At 38.8% G+C, this 19,643-nt stretch overlaps 1 protein-coding gene, 1 long non-coding RNA gene and 3 other non-coding genes across 5 annotated transcripts; 2 read left to right on the forward strand and 3 right to left on the reverse strand.

The window, feature by feature from the left end:
* Positions 1-227: 227 nt before the first annotated feature.
* On the forward strand, positions 228-299 carry TRNAE-CUC (transfer RNA glutamic acid (anticodon CUC)). The gene has a single exon. It is a non-coding gene; the product is annotated as a tRNA-Glu (tRNA).
* A 327-nt stretch (positions 300-626) lies between these two features.
* Positions 627-698, reverse strand: TRNAG-UCC (transfer RNA glycine (anticodon UCC)). The gene has a single exon. It is a non-coding gene; the product is annotated as a tRNA-Gly (tRNA).
* Positions 699-4,416: 3,718 nt separating this feature from the next.
* Positions 4,417-15,844, reverse strand: LOC142101921 (uncharacterized). The gene is made up of 9 exons (XM_075186364.1): positions 15,715-15,844; positions 14,204-14,294; positions 14,021-14,107; positions 13,091-13,189; positions 12,552-12,641; positions 9,160-10,125; positions 8,035-8,106; positions 7,782-7,853; positions 4,417-7,165 (listed from the first exon to the last, which is right to left on the reverse strand). Exons 1-9 carry the CDS (start codon positions 15,787-15,789, stop codon positions 6,264-6,266), a joined length of 2,454 nt encoding a protein of 817 aa, XP_075042465.1. The 5' UTR covers positions 15,790-15,844; the 3' UTR covers positions 4,417-6,263.
* Positions 15,845-15,925: 81 nt separating this feature from the next.
* On the forward strand, positions 15,926-19,574 carry LOC142101411 (uncharacterized). Its single transcript, XR_012679006.1, has 3 exons — positions 15,926-16,086; positions 18,262-18,355; positions 19,483-19,574. It is a non-coding gene; the product is annotated as an uncharacterized LOC142101411 (long non-coding RNA).
* Positions 16,433-16,515, reverse strand: TRNAL-UAA (transfer RNA leucine (anticodon UAA)). The gene has a single exon. It is a non-coding gene; the product is annotated as a tRNA-Leu (tRNA).
* Positions 19,575-19,643: the final 69 nt, after the last annotated feature.

Consider the following 19,643-nt stretch of genomic DNA (forward strand, 5'->3'; position numbering starts at 1 on the left):
TAGAATTTCAAAAATATAAATATATATACTGTGAAAATGCAAACTCAGCATATGAGCTGGAATCCGCTGTTTTTGCCTGCCAATTGTTGTAATTTACACCAAAGTTGCTTTCAACTCTGCATCTGACCCATGTATATATCATATTTTATACTAAATATGTAATTAACCTGTAAATACTGTGCAAGCATCTCAGTTTTAAACATATTTGTACTCACACACTGCCAGCTTCCCTGGTGGTCTAGTGGTTAGGATTCGGCGCTCTCACCGCCGCGGCCCGGGTTCGATTCCCGGTCAGGGAATAAGATTTTATATTGATTGTTGTAATTTTAAAAATAATAATCTATTATCCATTCTTTCAGAATTTATCATATGTGTTAATTTTACATTGTTTGAGGTTACTATATGGTTATCAAACACACTTAGCATCTTCATGACATTTGTTGAAAAAAAACAACACTGAAATGATTCTAGTGATTAAATCCTCTTCCTTTTACATAACACACAAGTTAATTAATGCATGAGCACATTCGTAGAACTTGTTGCGCACAATTGAATTAAGTTATCATTATTAATATTTACAGAAGAAAAAATAAAAATAAAATTAAAATAAGTAGGAAAAACAGTTCTGCGTTGGCCGGGAATCGAACCCGGGTCAACTGCTTGGAAGGCAGCTATGCTCACCACTATACCACCAACGCTGGCTGCTAGCTCCACGTTCCAAGTTCTGTTTCATTGTTTCTATTCAGTTACTATGTATTCTCTAATAACCAGTTCATGCAATGATGGCAAAGCCAGTTGTAATCCAGCAGATATCAGTTCCACCACTCAGATCATTGCTTTACTAATCTCAGTGCCATAGAACATTGCAGTGTCTGCACACAATGCCAGTAATGTCTGCAGGGAATGCAGAGACGTGTAGTTCTACAAGGTAGCTAACAACGTGTTCCAAAGCCCGTCTACTCTGCTTCCAAACTGAAGACTAAAATCATTGGAATATTAAACATATTTGCAGCATCTAATATTTGTTTAACGTAAAATATTTAATTACTCCATCATTTTCTCAATGTTATACAACCAGCCTGTGTTGGGAGATGCAGTTTATTCCACACTGGTTTCATTTTTCATTAGAAGAAAATATAAACGTTTTGTGCTGAAATGGTTTTATGGGGTAAATTAGCATCTCTGGGACCAGGAATCCTGCTGGTTTATTATATCTATGTCAGAATGTGGTCAGTGGGGAATCTTGTACATTGGGAGGTATGATTTGGATACTTTCCTAAGGCTCACTATAGTGCAATATCCTTACAGACATTTACATGCAAAAAGCGGTAATGTACAGTGTAAACAATAAAACAAAGTACAGGGGCACCTAACTTTGAGCATTGCTTTGTGTTTGTTGATAAATTTCATCTGGGCAATGGATGTATTGGGCAGTCCATAGTCAAATCCAGATAAGTTAATATTCTGTGCCAAGCAACAAATTAAAGCATACTTGTCAACTCTCCCTGAATGTCCAAGAGACTTCCGGATTCTGGGTGGGTCTCCTGGACTCCCGGGAGAGTATGGCAGCCTTCATACTTCACTAGGAAGTGGGCAAAATTAGATCCAAAATGCTGCAATTCCCTGAGAATCACGGCATTTGGCCCCGCCCCCTGCTGTAAAATGACGCGTTTGCGTCATTACTTCACTGGGGCAGGGCCAAAATGATGAGATTTTCTGAGCCCCGACTCCCGTACGCCCACCTCCCGGGCGCCGACTGCCATAAGTTGGCAAGTATGAAGTAAAACTGGGAACACACTACAGGGTTTTCAATCAATTATCGGACCAATTACAGCATAACCGACTGTTATATCAGACATCACATTAGTGTGTACGCTGCCACGCTCATGTTTTACCAAATCACAGAGTATTGTTTGATTTGATTTTATAATCCGATTATAAATCACTATCAACAATGGAACGATGTCGGGCACATGTGGCAGTGTGTACACACTCAGGACCAGCAGTGTAGGCAGATATCTGTAGTGTACAGAGTCACCATCTTTTCAGCAGATGGTTATGGGAGATGAAGAGCACAGATCTGACGGTAAATCGTGTAGGTGTGTACACATGGATCTGTGTGATCATCAGGACTTCCAGTAATTGGTCAAATCGTTACAGAAATGGCATCTGCAGTAATTTTCTATAGTGTGTGCCCAGCTTCAGGTGTTTATCAGTTATTCTCTAATAGAGCAAACAGGTGGACAGACTTCAAGGCAAGTTTTTCATTTGTGAGAGGTTGTACATTATCCCAGTAATGGGGTGGTGTAAACTACTCTACTGGGCAGTTGTCTGCTCTATAAATGTGACAAGATTCAAATTGAGAAACATGAGAAAATTAAGACACCCAACTCTTGTCATTGTCCACAATTTAACCATCTAATGACTGCTGGTAATAAAGACGTAAATTTTGATAGGACATTCTGCTCTTCCTTTAATGATACGGCAACGGTGAGTATTCCGAAACTGGGGCGGTTCATTGCACACAGGAGCTGGCTGGCATCTGCCCCCCAGGTAGGTCCCATAGTCACTGGGCTACCTGCATTTTTTTCCCTTTAAAATATTCTTAATATGCTACTGAGTCAAGTCTCGCCCCCTGGGCACAAATTTACCAGCTGGCCCCTAATGGCACATTTCCCCGGAGCGCCGCATTTCTATTGGTTTAAGAAAGGGAGCTGATGAGTAAAAATAATTTGTGACTGGACGCATTCTATACCTAGGTACCAGATCACTGTGACAGCTTCAGGTTCCAGCACTGTTCCGCACAAAGGTTGCCATGGTAACAGGTAATTAGTGATAGCTGGTAACTAGACATAGCTGTAGTACAGGAAACATGGGTTGCCCCCCCCTGGAGTAAATAATAGTAGCATTTTAGAAGGACTGCAGCATTCAGTCTTCCGCAGATTGAGAATTTGCAGGAAAAGGTGCTAGCTAGATATAATCTGATAGAGCGTATCTAACCCATGACTAAATCTGGGATGGGGAGAGTGGAGCCCCCTGGTGGTAATGAAGAGCACTGTTGCTGTCTATAACCCATATAAACAACTGTTGATATTTCTAACCACAAGGGGGTATATTTACGAACCTGCGGGTTTGAAAGAGGAGATGTTGCCTACAGCAACCAAGTAGATTCTAGCTGTCATTTATTTAGTACATTCTACAAAATGACAGCTAGAATCTGATTGGTTGCTATATTTACCTATCTATATCTAATGATTTCTGGTGAGAATGAGTTTTAATACTAATTTTTGTTACCTTTAATGAGAACTTGCCCAGCTACCTCCGACGTTCCAACGTTTTCATCTACTTAAGTGGTAAGACTTCGTCTCTCTCTTATGTATCTGTTGATGTCTGTTTTTAAATACTGACCACAAGTAAAACAAACTTTCAAAACAATTTTATTTTCAAGTAACAGATTGCTACATACATTATTATTATTATTGTTTTATAAGAAATAATTACAAAGGTCACAAAATAGAAAACATACCGTATAATGTAACATAAGACCTAGAAATGTATTAAAGAGAACATCTTCCTAAAACCAAATAAAGCACATTTTCTGTAACGGAAATATAACATCTATATGTTAGGACTTTACTAATGTACTTCTAGCTCTGTGGAAAAAGCACTAACTAGAGAAATACACACTGTGGAGTTGTCTTAAGAAAATCCAGTTCAGCCACAGAAGATGTATTGTTGATAAAATCACCCATTTAAGAGTCGAAGTCGTACAGTTAGTTCATCATCCTTCCCTCCCCTTCAAATGACTTAACAGGGACTAGAAGGTATATTTACTAAACTGTGGGTTTGAAAAGTGTAGATATTGCCTATAGCAACCAATCAGATTCTAGCTGTCATTTTGTTGAATGTACTAAATAAATGATAACTGGAATCTGATTGGTTGCTATAGGCAACATTTCCACTTTTTCAAACCTGCAGTTTAGTAAATCTAGCCCTATGGATCAAATCAGACATCCAAAATTTTCGTCCATGTGACAGATGCGCAGGATGAAAAAAGTTTGTGGGAGGAAGAAGGATAATGAAAAAAAAACAACTTTATAAATTGGGCACCATAGTACCTCTTTCATAAGTCAATTCAATTAAAAAAAAGAGCTTAATTAGAACATTTATAATACCAGTTTGCAATATTCTGTATACAGCACCTTTAACTTGATGTAAAGGATGTATTCCTATGTTGTATATAACTTTATAGTCTCTAAAATCATATTTGAAAAAAAGTTAAAATAACATTAAAGTGGAGCTAAACCTAAAACTATATATATATATATATATATATATATATATATATATATATATATATATAATATATTTTGATGAAAAGTAATAGAACTACAGTGCCCCCCCCCCCCCCCCTCCTCTCTAACCTTGGTCCGTGGCTAATTAGAAGGAGTTCGTATAAAATATTGTGGAAGATGCAATCCTGATTTTTTACCATCTGAGATCTCCCCATTTTTCAGATGTGGAAGCACTTTGGTGTTCCAGCATTTTGCATGCAGTGATCAATGTGTGCACAGGCAATAGATGATTACATTGGGTCTACGACCCATATAGTTAAACAACTGGTGAACTGCTGCTATTTTTAATCAGGACATAGTTTGCAACACTTTATAAATGCCGCCATATTGATGAAGAGGTTCCTCCCACTTGTCTGTGACTTGTACGATCATACAAACGCTCTCGTTAGTAGAGATATAAACTGCAGCACTTTTCCACTTGTTTCACCTGCCTACACCTACGATCATTCATCTATTAAAAGATCAGAGCGTTTCCACTTACACGTCACTTTCCAGGCTCATACTGCACAGCACCGCACACTGTCAGAGGTCATCAGGCAGACTGGGTGGAGACTTGTATTAAGTCCGTATATTTCAACCATTTAGAACTTTTCAAAGATTTAAACTGATTTCCGCTGAGAATGAGTTTTGAGATTTTTATTTTTCACAACTCATAAGTCCAAACTGAATTATTTTATGGCAGAATGAAACATTTATGAGAACTGTTACATGGGACAAAGGTGCTGTAACCAGGCTCAGATTAACATCTTTACCCCCTAGGCCCATTGTTCTTTCACTTCACTACCAGGTGACATGTGACACTGCCGGCTCCAATACTGTGTACACTGATCCAATATGATAGAAACCAGACCAGGCGACTAGTGTACAAAGCAGTACCCATCACTTACCTGGTCCACTCTACCCTCCTTTACCAGCCTGTTGTCAGTGGCTGCCAGAGATCACTGCAGGAACAAGGCATTATCACCAATAATACTAACAGAGGTCAATGTATCCGGCCGTGACAACCCAATGAGGGGTAATATTACTATCAGAGGGCAGGCTTTTAATTTACCCACCGTGGCTAATCCAGGTCCGGATTTTGGGGAAGCTATGGGCAATGTATTAAAGAAAGCTGCTTCCCATCCTCTCTTGCAGTCCTAAGTCCGGACATACTTAACCTCCCCACAAACCAGCTCTAACAAGCAACAAAATGTAACTGACAAAATGTAACAGACAATTAAGGCAAATACCCGATTGGTTACTACACCTTCTTCATGTGCACCATTTTTTTTGTATAAATGTCCCCCAATGTATTTAATGCAAATTTGGTGCAAAACAACAGAATTTTTTTTTCTGAAATATTTAAGGATGTTTTTGTTTATTACACTAAATGGAACATTTATTAGTATTTTGCAATCTTACATATTCATGGCTAACAGAGGAAAAATGTTTTGGCCGAGATTATCTATTCAATGAGGTCATTTATCAAAAATGGTGTACAGCTAACTGTCTTCATATAAACAATGAACATACCTTATATGGCTTCAAATGGGTTATGGGTACACCTCTTTATTTTATAAACTAAAGCAGAAGGGATTTGCATTTGCTATCGTAAATTTGTGATACTCTGATTTTGTTTATAAAACAAAGGGGTGAATAACCCAATTGAAGTTTAGTTTGAATTTGTCCAGGTGCAGACTGATTAAACTTTGAGTGCTCAGGTGATCACTCTAATTTTCATTGTTCTATGACCGTTTAGAAAATGAAAGCAAACATCTGATTGGATGCCAGGTGTTGCAGCATTTTTGTAGTTATCTGTGCCCCGGTTTTCATAAATTCCCCCAGTAGGTTTTCTGTAGATGGATTTTTAGGAATGCTGCCATATATAGAATTTAGCTTCACCATGAAATAAGGGACACTGTATCTGAGCTACGTTCCTCCTATACTCTTACCTTCCGTTGTGCTGACACCTATATTTGTGAGCGGCCTATCCGAGTTCTGAGGAATTGGGGATGGAACATGATAGTTTGAGGGTGTTGTAGTTACACAGGGTGCAATCTCTTCAGGTGTAGCAGATGATGCGTTTGCCAGCAGGGACCCTGTAGGATTTGCCAACAGATGTATAATACCCTGCAGAATCTGGTTGTTTTCCTGTAGGAGTTTCTCTTTCTTTTCATAGTGTTCCTGTCTGATCCTCTGCTTCGCCTCATGATGTTCCTTGAGCAAGCGTAACTTCTCCACCCTAAACTGTCGCTGTTCCTCGATCTCTGCTCGCTTCAACCTAAAGTCTCTCGTCCTTGCAGTTGCTCGAACGTGATTGTGAACTTTAATGTTTCTGGTCAACTGCTGGACACCTACACCTAAGTGTAACAAGTCCATGTGTATGACATGCATCTGGTGTCTTTGGGACCGATGGTAGTTACGCTGTGCTGAATGAAAAGTCCCAACAACTTTATTAATAGTTCCCGTATCGGTTGGGTTTGGCTGGTGTGTTGGAGTAGTCAATGAAGAGGGCGGGTTAGTGAGGGGAGATGGTTTTGAAGCAACTGAATTTGGTTTGTTAGTAATAGGAAGAGGTCTGGAAACAACAGGAAAAGGCCTGGTGCCAACGGGTGGAGGCTTTCCTAGAACAACCGGAGGCTTAGCAGTAAAGACAACCGGCTTTGTAGAAACAGGATGGAGATGTGAAGACTGGGTAGCCACAGATACGGGTTGGACGGCACCAGGAAAGGCCTGGGCAGACGGTGAGAGTACATCTGCACTATAGTTGATGGGTTCCATCTTTGGGACCATCCCCTTGTCATCGTCTTCCTCCTCTTCAGCCATGTCAACTAAATGTTAATGTAAGAAAATTAACAGAAGTAAGATGCTCAAACGTCTAACACTTCTATACATTTTAACTGAAAGATCTTTTCACAGACTTTTCATTTAAGGATTTGTACTTACACAAGAAGTGAGCATGCAAGAAATTGAGATTAATTATGATTTTTCAATCTGCCTACTCACGTAGAGATATAATTGTTTTCAAGTACTGGGTGATCAAAATGGTCAAACTTGGACAATCATATAAATAAAAGATATTTTAAATTAAGATATATTTTTTCAGATCCTGTGCGTCACTGACTTAATGATAATTATGAAAAAAATTGCTGCCTGTGTGAGCACTATAAGGAGATAATTACATCAAAGGCAACAATGGGTTTCATATTGCACAGAGTAACATACTCTGTACACCTATAAACCAGGTAGAAAGATGCAGATTTGTTCTTGGGTGGGAGACCCCAGTGATAAATATAGAAAACATCTTCACCAGTTAGTGGCAGTACTGGACTGAGCCCTACACTCCATCCTGCCGTTTACATACGCTGAGTAGGATGAACTAGTCAACACACAACCTTGCACGGTTTTCCAATATATTTAAACTTCGTCCTAGGATATAATACTCACACAATGAATGGTTCCAAAAATCTTGAGAATATTCTTCTTCATAATAGGCCTCTTCTTCAGGCTCAAGTTTGCCTGTTAAAAACAAGAAAAACACTCTACAAAGTAAGAAGCACTCGGCTGGATGATATAATAGGTATTTTCTGAATGACTGTCCATAAACTCTGTTTCAAAGAAATAGAATGTTCTTTTTTCTCTAAATATAGCTGAAAATAAAAATTCACAAATCTAGTGCAAGAGCTACGTGTGTCTCTACCTTCCTTCTGTTGGCCAATGGCTGCACAGGATGAGAAGCCTATCAGTGTTGGTGATGGATGAATACTGGGACCTACAAAAAGTTAAATAAACAAACATTTTATTAAAACATAAAAAAGTACCAAATACAAGAGAAAGGCTAAATTTTTTGGGGTCTCTTAAAAGTATGCTACTGATCTCCCAGAATATATTCCATGACAATGTGAAACCATTAAAATATGGAATTAGAAAAATAAGACTGGCCCATCTAGTATGTCCATTATTTTGTCTATTACACCATTTGATTTATTTGGTTTCTGTTCTTTGTTTTTAAATCACAACCTCACAAATGCAGATGTCCCAGGTCGTGAGGGTATAACAGAGCTCAGATGAACAAGACAGATAGGGGACCAGGTATTCGATCACACAAGGTTTATTTTGTAACATTAATTATTTGACAGCGACTCTAAATCTGCAAAAATGTTTCTGAAAGTGAGTTAGGAGTTAAAATGTGGGGTGTTTTATTGTAGAAGGCTGATTATCACCATTTAACTCAATGAAGCTTATTTATGAATACACAAAAACTGCAAATGCTGTTATGTGACATGAATCTGATGGAGGAGATCTGCAGATCGAGGATCGAGTTTTTATTTTGCGGGACAAGATTGCTTAGATAAGATAAGAGGTGGAAAAGGTACATTTTGGGAAGGAGTCCACCCTTTTTTCCTGATGTGGGGAAAATTGGTCCTATATCTTCAATGGGATCATATTGCACCTTCCAGTTCCATTTTTGCTGACCAATGTAATAAAAAAAACACACAAAATGCCACATCTAATACAGACACTCCTGATGTCCCCTCAGTACCATGACTAAAGTGAAACCAGGAAGTATTTTAGGAGAAAACAACAAAACAATGAAGAGGGTGGTTTTAGGCTGGACGTGGTAGTAGGTTGGACTTTGTAGTAACGTTTCATCATGCACATTTTGAGATTGTTCCTAAAACTTCCAAAACTTAACACAAAGTGAATTTCTGGGAGCAGTTTCAAGGACTGGAAGATAGGCGTGCACCTTGAAACGTGGAGAAATAAGTAGTGTGGTCAAAGATTGCTAGCAGCGGAAACATGAACCTTAATAACTTTGACTTACGCGGTTCCCGATCTGTGTCCACATGTCCATCTATTGGCCGAACGGTGTCTGGGCCAATGATGTGCATCAGTTCTTCTTCATATGACAAGTACTGTAACTCCAGCCCGGGGCCACTGCCATTCTGTTGAGAATAGTTGCACTGGTCGGCCATCTTTGCCTTTACACGTCTTTTTATGTCCCTTAGTCTCTTCTTACAGTTGTCACCGCTCCTGGGCTGGGAGCCTGCCGCGTTTACAGCCTCTACAATCCTAGACCACAAAAAGTTCTTGCGGGCTTGCGAGGTAGTTGCGGCGTTCCTGCCAATTATGCTGTCCCAAACACCTACCGCTTCATGTACCAGAGCACAGTTTTCATCAAAGGAGAATTTTATGTTGCGGGCAGCTCTGATGTGGGAGTAATCACCGTGCCCTAAACTACCAACACCCTGATCCCCAATATTCTGCTCATACAAACTTCCCCTCCTCTTATTTCCAGCAACATCCACACCATCCTGACTCCCCAGGCTGTGTTGTACCATTGGAGGTTGTGGGACACTTCTAAGCATGTTTTCCACTTTGAACAGATTGGCTAACTTGCTCTCCAATGGCGTCAACTGGACCAGTAATGATCGACCAGGTCTAGAGCCAGATGTCTGTTTCTGTATTGTCACTAATTTCTCCAGTAGTTTGTTTTCGTAAAGATGCCAATGTTTCTTGGCCTCCTCTATGCCTCTCTGCACTACACCTACTGAATTCACATTGTCAAGGACCTTCTGCCAAATCGAGACTTTCTGTGCAAATGGCGTCATTCTGGCCCTTTCCCCAAACAGTTTGTGATAGTGCTCTAGCAATTCCGTTACTAAAACAAATTCTTCCGCGGCTGTAAATCTAGGGCGTCTCTTAACTTCCTTTTCAATAACGATGTTGCCGCTGCTTGCTCCCCATTTCAGAAGTCTCTCCTTGAGAGATGGCACGTCCATTTGTGGCTCTGTTATCAAAAAAACAAAATAAAAATACATTTCTCACAATCACTTTCCTTCACTTTATGCACAAACTCAGAACACCCACTGCTCTGAACCTTAATCCTGCTCAGGTTGAGAGTTATTATTAATATAAGCTCCCTGGAAAGAAAAGCATTATGGACCAAGAAAAGAATACTTAGCGTCATCATAAGACATGAATAGAATCATGGTGTCAAACACACAGGGTTGTATTGTAAATACAACGTATAATATGGAACTTTGGTGGATACGTACCATGTAGATAGCTTACCTATACTGGATTAATGTAGAACGTGATATTTACACTTATATTTACAAACAGATAACTGACTGACCGCATTAGTAATGTCAGTTTAACATTTTAGAAGCAACAGAAGTTGCCTTAAGATCAATTATTGCAATGCCATGTTTTTTAAATATTGCCCTCATTTAAACCAAGAATAACCCTTAATGTACCTATCGAAAACACATGTGCACCCAGCAACGGTCTGCATTGCATTCGTGTCACTATGTACAGTAAGTCCAGCTTGATTGGTGCCTTCTTATGATGATGTTGAAATAAATAATTAACTTTACCTTTTTACTTACACAAGTGGCCGAAAGGTTCAAAACAGTTTGTGTTCTGTTCAAATACACTTTATTTTCCATTTTACACCTTCAGTGGAGTAAGTAGACTTCTTTTGTCACCTTGTTCCTCTTTCAACATAATTTTTGCTGATTTGCTCATTTAATCTGTGTGTGGGCTTCTGTTCACTCTGTACAAGGTTTTTTTTTTTATAAGTGAATGTGATTACATTTTACTTTTTCACATATTAGACATAAATGATATCCATAACATTTACATCTTGTAATAAATTTAATCGGGAAGTACGTCTATTTTTACCACTTGTGGAATAACCCATCTAAGATGTCTTTGATCCTATTTTGATCTAAGCTACAGCAACAGCTAAAGCTTGTTATACATCTTATGAGAAGAAATTGCTATATGACGTATGCTGCTTCCAGGTCCCCAAAAAGATAATTCCACTGAAAACATATGAACTGAAGTTTGCAAAAAGATCCACAAAATATTTATCTGTACATCTCAGTTACATTTGGAGATGGATGTAAAGTTTACTTGGATACTAGAAGCTTCTTCCACTAGCTTCTTGTAATTTATCAATAATTTGCAAATCTACTATATTATACATATACTATATTCATAGGGTTTCCAAGTGTCCTGGTTTCCATTAGAAATCTCTAAATCACGTTACATTATTTATCCTGACAACCAAATTAAAGGATATATTGAAATATGTTACTAGATTTGGGATAGACTTTATGGCATGAACAAACCTCAAACACAGTAATATAGGTTTTTAAGTTTTTCATTTAAAGATGATGAGCCCCCGATGTATGTTGTAATAGAGAGACACAAATATATGGATGTCCATGAACAGAATAAAGGGTTATTCACGTCATGTATATGCATTACCAATATAGCATTCTCCTCTTTATTTCAACCTGTGTTACAGTTCAGTCTGTTTAGTTATATCCGCTAACGTCTACTTACGTCATACCGCGTGAGTGAGGTTCATTAGTAACAAATCCTGACACAACATGTACACTTTATTAATGATTGAAATCATGATTTCATACTATAAACCACTAGAAAACAAATATTTCACAAATTGATACATCTACTTTACCTCTTACATGGCGCCGGATGGATATTAATTATACAACATTAGGAATGTATAATAATCCATATCAACCAATGAGCAGTTAGCTTTCCTTAATCTAGTGAAACTTCCACAGTGAAAGCACATCGGATTGGTTGCTAAAGGTTATTGGCTATTTACACTATATTAATAATCCCAATGTGCGCTATTCATATTTAATCCAGCACAAGTGACGCAATAAACTCCAGTACAGTATTATTTAGGAGCATATATTTGCAAAATGTGTTGATAATGTGTATTAACTATGATAATTAGAAAATGTTGACACATTTTGCAAGTCCATATGTTGAATTTGAAATGACATTGTCATTTTAAAAAATATGAACGGAAGCGTTTCCATACCATGACATAACTTGACATATTGCAAATTGTATATAACATTGTCATATAGCCAACTGCAATCTGATTTTTTGTTATTAACCCTCTGGGCTCTGCAGTGTATTATAAAGCTTACAGATGGAAAGTCTAAGGTGCATAAGACAAATGTTTTTCTTCATGGAGGAAACATTATCTCAAACTAATCCATGAACCGCAGGAATATACTGTATATTTCTGAATGCTGCCAGTAGGTCTGTCATATAGCAGTTTGCATTTTTATATTTACCCAGATGTTTTGCTTGATACATTGTCCCAACTATTTGGGTACATACCTGCAGATGAAAGCAAAAGTACATAAAGTAAAGTCATTATACCTTTTGCTTCCAAATCATCATCAGTGGTTAGTTCTGCTCCATCAACTCGCTTAATCCAGAGTAAAGTATCAGGGTTGTACACAAGACCACCTGAGGAGTTCAATATCAGATATTGGAGAGAGAGAATTGTTTCTTTGCCAAAATCATTATTATAGCGTAAGAAACAAAGGGGTGACAATATTTATTTAATCTCCCCCCCCCCCCCGCACACACACTGGAGAACGAGAGAGAACGAGAACAGAACATTCAGCGCTCTGCTCCCTAAATTAAGTAGAGAACAGAACAGACTGCATCTGGAATGACATGCTGGGTCTTCTATTATTATTATTATTATTATTAATTTTTATTTATAGGGCGCCACAAAGTATCCGTAGCGCCGTACAAGGACAAACAATGGCACAGTACAAGGTGAAACAGCACAGTACAAGTAACAGTAAGCACTATAACTCTAGGGGCTCAGGCACAGCATGAAAGAGAGGGAGGGAGGTCTTCTAGTTCCAGAACAGATTGCCTACGCTTCGTTCTAAGGTATATAGTACCTTGTTTGTTTGAGTCCCCTCCCTCCTTTACAGATCCATAAGAATTACTGGAATCTTCCGTCTTAATGTGGTCAAAGACATCGGACTGAGTGGAAAATTCTAAAAAATACAGAATACTGAATGAAACAGACTTTTGCAACCAGAGATAATTACTATCCTGTGCATAAGTTACAGGGCTATTACTAATATATATATACACACACACATACATACATACATACACAATAGCAGTGCTCTTATTGAATGAAAAAAAATGTTTGCAACATGCTGTGTTCAAGTTTGTAAAATTCAACCAACTATTTCAACAATGTCCAATGGCGATGTAACCTCTAGATGTGTTGAACTAGATTCTCAGCTTTGAATACAAGTATCCTCCTCAATCCCTCTTACTAAACAGTGTTCTTTCTTCACAGATGGGATTTTACAATTCAACAATAGTGGGTGTTGTATAATCCCTCCCCCTCCTTCCTAATAGCAGACAGGCAGAGTCCCTCCCTAACTGTCCCTGTCATTAGCACTATAATACTACCCTTGTTATTCTGTTCAGGGCTTTTATAGAGCCCATACTAAAGCAATAGCCACGTAATCACACAGTGGTGGGAGGATTCCAAGTACAGCTATACTCAGCATAGTGTGTGGTCGTCCAGGCTCTTTAAAGGTTTTACAGGCATCAATGTCTTGAGAGTCTACTATTTGGGGGTGGCTATGGAGCAGTGATAATAGACCCTTCTACTGGCCTTCAAATCAGGGTGAAGTGGTAGGTGGGGGTTATCCCATTAAACTATGGTACTTTTAGAATGTTACTGTGTAAACTAGCTGAGAAGAGACCTGAGTTACGACTTGTGTGTTCAGTGTAGGGTTACAGAGACAATGTACTGTATGTGTAACTCTGTATAACACCTTCCTGTTATCAAGATGTCGCTTCATTACCCTGTCCAGAGTTGTCTGTATAAGAGGACTCCATGTCTTCTTCCTCTTTAATCTTTGGAAAAGCTGATGAATTTATTAAGGGATCACCTGAGGAATACATATCAGTTGTGTATAATTCAGATCCGACCACATATTACTAAATGAACATAAGAGAAAATATTGATATATATCCATGCATCAAACCTTTCTCTTGTAAGGTGTCCATCGTTTGAGAATCAGATGCCTTATGTCTGGTCTTCTGCAGTAGTCCCTCTATCAACGTTAGACAGGTTTTCTGTGATGGAATAAAATACACAATATAGTATATGGTAGGAGAATATTTGTTAATTACTAGATACATATAGCTACTTTAACTTCTATTTGTTGTTAATTGATGCAAATGATGTTAATTAACTATATACTAGAGTAGTCAGGATATGAGGGTTTAATACTATATTTAAAACTGAGAGTATGTTATTAGATTTTTAGCTAATGTGTTACATCTATAATATGTTAATTTGGATCTATTATTAGCTTAATGTGATTTTATATGTAATTGTTTTTATTTTAGATATTCCTGGTCTTGTGTTCTGCACGTGTAATTGGTGCATGCATTCAAATTACCCATTGTACATAGTACATTGGGGGAATGGATCATTGGGCCCTCCTCCAAAGAGGCAGGGTGCCTTTATTTCTTGAACCCTGGAGCCATTAGGCCTCTTCACCACCAGGTTAAACTATAGACCCCAATACACCCAAACTCCAGGAGCCACAAGGTCTCTTTAGGAGACAAGAGGCTTCAAACCCATCTTTCCAGCAAACCTCCAGTAGGCCCTTTTCCCTGCGGTCAGCCAAAGCGGTCATTCAGGACAAAACTCTACAGCTCCCCTCAAGAGAGGAAGCCTCTGACAAGTTCAGGGTGATGGGAGACATATGGTCTCATGGACCTCCCCAAGACTTAGGAATAAGGGGGCGCCATACAGTCCAACTCCACCCCAGCTGAAGCGCAATTTCTTTTTTTAAGAGGTGAAAAGCCATGAAAAGATGTGCTAGAGATTGACTTTCATAAATAAGTGGAGTGTTACTACTCGGCCAAAGTGCCAAGACCAATAAAAAGTGAGCCAGCAGTTTACATCATTCTCCTAAGTGCAACAAGTCCCTCTACACCTCTGTCTGTATCGGCTCCACCGCTTAACTAGACCAAATGGGGCACGTAGCTCCTCCTGGCCAGCGGTTTGCTAGAGAACCAGGGTGGACTGGACCATTATACGGGGCCCCATCAAAACCCCAACAGAGCGGATACCATATTTGATCTTGGCAAAAAGACAAAGAAAATATATATGCCAGGTAAGACTCAGTGCAGAAAAAAGTAGGGCGGGTTGCACAATTACTATAAATGTGTTGCTAAATGCACTTTTTTTTATTTCCGTTACCTGCACTCCAGTTTCCATAACCATCCCCAATGATGTTATATTATTACACATAGTAGTGTAAACTATGATATTTCATTGTATATATATATATATATATATATATATATATATATATATATATATATATTATTTTTGTGTGTATGTGTATAATATATATATATATATTACACTCCATATAATATTTGTAGTTTGCTTTGTTTCTCCATCAGACAGAACTTGGGCTATGACTCACAACCAGACAGAACAAGTAGATAGCCGATAGATATAAGGATGCCACATTACCTTCTGCTCTCCCCTGACATTCCCAGCATGCTGCTCTGTGCACAGCAGCACCAGACGACGGGCACAACCGAGCATGCGCACACCGCACCGCCGGCCCAGACAGGCGCTCCTCACCCGGGTGCATTGTGGGTAACGGGTTTTGCGTTCTGCCGTGGCAGATTCGCGCAGCGTTCGGCGATTACCCGACCTGCGCTGATCAGCTGTAACTCCCGGCATGCACAGCCACAAGCTGAAGGATCATGGGAATTGTAGTTCTATCGCGAGCGGAGCGCGTATTTTCCGTTATAAGTCAGGAACGGGTTTGTGAGGTAAAATGTTCCCTCAGGGGGTGCCCAGCTATCCGCACAGTATAGATCATGGTACATATGCCCAGTAAGTTGGTTAAAAATATCTGCTGTTCCTATATTCTTAATAGTTTTATTAGAAATCTAATATTCCGGTGTATTTATATTTAATATGTCAGTCACGGGAGCTGTGATTATACGATGTAACGACGACCTCTATAGGTCTATAGCTGTTGTGGCACAGGGTAGGACGTGCTGGGACTTTTAGTCCTACAGCAGCTGGATGGGTCCACTGGTTGTCTAAGTTAGGTTTAACGGATATGGTAATATTTCTATTTCCACGGTGCCCCGTCATTGTCGGTGAGATCTACTAGATTAAAGTGAATGAAATGTGTGAGGAGAAAAAAATTATAGTGTTAAAAACAAAAATCTGTTACCAGAAGTGGGGTTCGAACCCACGCGGACATATGTCCATTGGATCTTAAGTCCAACGCCTTAACCACTCGGCCATCCTGGTAGCTGAGGTCTAGTGGGGGAAAGTCCTGTAATGGCCTGTTGGTGTGACCTTGTTCTAATTTATGGGTATGATTAATGTCACCTGTACTGCTATGGGGTGCATCCAAGCAGTGACAGCAGTATAAATGTAAGTTATGTAACCACAAGATACTACAGAAGGATTCACAAATCCTGTGTTTAATCCAAACGACAAACTGCACTGCAAAAATTAAGCTGTGACTGCAATGGCACAATTATAATAATATTATTATTATTATTATTATTATTATTATTATTATTAGAGCTTTGCAACTGAAAATAAAATAATGTGAATTTGTATACTGAACACATGAATGATAAACATGTAATTGCCCAATATATGAGAACAGAGTTAAGACATGGTTGCTGGAAATATTTTCCCAGAACACTTTGCTGCTGGTTATGCATCATACCACCCAGGGGAGTTTGGAGCACTACAATACCCATCATTCATATTTACTCTACTTGATGATAAGATGATGGTGTCCTTTTTTTGCATTTAAAATATTCAATTTCTATCAACATTAACTTCTAAAGCTTAAATAATAATAGATGGTAAAACATAGATTCAAACCATGCAGAAAAAGAGTTTTATTGTGCAGTTGATCAATGCATAAAATAGGGATATTTTCAGGGACATAACATTTTCAAATCTTTAAATCCACGGATTCTCAACCTTATGTAAAAGAAGAAGTCCTTATATACTGTTAGTTATCAAATTTACTTCTGTTCCTCCCATTGGGAGAATCACAGGGAAGGTGACAAACCTGCTTGTAATCCAAAAAATACCCATCCTGAGCCATCAGGACACCCACATGAACCGAACCTTCTTACAATCTCATTTTAGTGAATGGAGAGAAGTATTAGGTGCTTATATGAAACACTCCAAAAAAAAAACTTGTCTGGATTTTTCTTAAACATGAGCATGTCGCATATTGACAATGTGTTTCTCACCAATCAGTATCATTAACCACCATGTAAAGAGCACTTTAATATTAGCGGTCTGTCAAGATCTGAGCTTGTGCTCTCAAAATTAAACAACCTCTAAACTGAAATTGAACTAATTTAGATATGAATAATGAAGGTAAAATTCAATGTTCACCTGACATTCCATTGCAGCTCTGTTAACAAAATAAAGTATTATATCCCCACTCCAGTACAGACAGTTGTAGATTCTTTCCCATCTGTAAGACAGTGTCCTGATGGGATCTATTGCATGTCATAAAGATGAGTCTGTAGTCCCTGTATATAAATCTACCAATCCACACTGCATTTCAGTACAGCAAGGTTGCCTGGTTGTCTATCATTTACTCTGTGTCTGCTGTGTTAGAGAAGCACCTTCCTCCTAACATGGTAACCTGGTACAGAGCAGTGAAAGAGAGCATGGAGGACATATTTAGTTAAGCATAAACACTCCAGTTATTTAATGTGTATTATTCAACTTAGTAATACATATCATTTGATAAATATTAATTTAAATTTATTAATATCAAATAAAGGCTTTATTTACTCTTTAAGATGTACAGCACTTGATGAGTTGAAGTTTTGCAGTTACCTATAACCTTACTGAGTAATAATTCTTCATAGAGGGTGTCTGTTCCATTTGCCTAGGAAACAATGGAAGGCGGTGATGTCACAATTGATGACATATATCAGCCAGTCTGATGGCTACTGCTGGCTGCACTGAGAAAGGGCTGCTGTCTGACACATGACATTTTTGCCTTTTTAGAAGAAACCGGCAGTTACACCGACCCGTACCTACTAACAGCCCCTTATGACGTGAGAGTGGAGATGGACTACATGAGAGAAATGTTTTACGTAAGGTGAGTAACATTATATTCACGTGTATTTACATCTGCTCTTTTTGCATTCCCCCCCCCCTAGATAATGTCCGCAAGATAAAAAGATAGTTTCCCACTATTTTTCCAAGAGGAAGCTCTATTATTGCCCCCCAAAATAATGTAAAATTCACATGTGAATAATAGAAAATAACTAAATTATTTGTTGTGCATCGCGAATATTGCCAAAATATGAAATTGGCTTAGTCATAAGGGGAGAAAAATAAACATCCGTTCATACAGTGGTTTAAATAGTGATTGTTCAGTTTTGTAATTTCCTTGAAGAGTATTTATGGCACCTGTTATTTATATGGGTGCTGGACATGAAACAGAGGAGTATGACAGCTTACCTTTCATTTCAATGATTCAGATATCCTCTTCATGAGCGAATGGGGAGATACTGTGTCTGCAGGAAAATCTTAAAAATACCAGAGGACAGCTCAGGACACAAGACAGGATCCTGAGTGCCAAGTGTGGTGCCTGTATAATTAACAAGTAACAATTAAAAGTTATCAATGTATTTTACCTTAAATAAAATTGTACCTTTAATTTGAAATTCCACTGCAGCTCTTTTAAAATGTTCAGTACTTTACCCACACTCTTTTATAGACAGTTGTAGCTTCTCCCACACCTTTAGGATGGTGTCCTGAAATGTTCTGATACCAGTCAGAAAGCAGATACTAAGCTGCTGTGACATCACCGGCCCCGGAAACCAATCATCACTGTGTGTTTCTGCAACACCAGCCTGCCTAGCTGTCAGTCACTGTCTGCTTGTCTAGGTAGAGAAGCCCCTCGCTCCCAACATGCCGACCTGCTGCAGTGGAGGAGAGTATGATGGATATAGTTATTATATATAAACTCTTCAGTCACTTCATGTAATACACAGCCTTAGATCTATAAGAAGTGCAGCAATTGATGAGTTGAAGTTTTGCAGTTACCTATAACCTTACTGAGTGATAATTCTTCATAGAGGGTGTGTGTTCCATTTGCCTAGGAAACAATGGAAGGCGGTGATGTCACAATTGATGACATATATCAGCCAGTCTGATGGCCACTACTGGCTGCACTGAGAAAGGGCTGCTGTCTGACACATGACATTTTTGCCTTTTTAGAAGAAACCGGCAGATACACCGACCCGTACCTACTAACAGCCCCTTATGACGTGAGAGTGGAGATGGACTACATGAGAGAAATGTTTTGTGTAAGATGAGTAACATAAATATTCAGTGTATTGACACCTGCTCTGGTTGACCTTTGGTTTCTCGCTTGGTCA

Source organism: Mixophyes fleayi, chromosome 9, assembly GCF_038048845.1.
Source record: "Mixophyes fleayi isolate aMixFle1 chromosome 9, aMixFle1.hap1, whole genome shotgun sequence".
NCBI classification, from domain to species: domain Eukaryota; kingdom Metazoa; phylum Chordata; class Amphibia; order Anura; family Limnodynastidae; genus Mixophyes; species Mixophyes fleayi.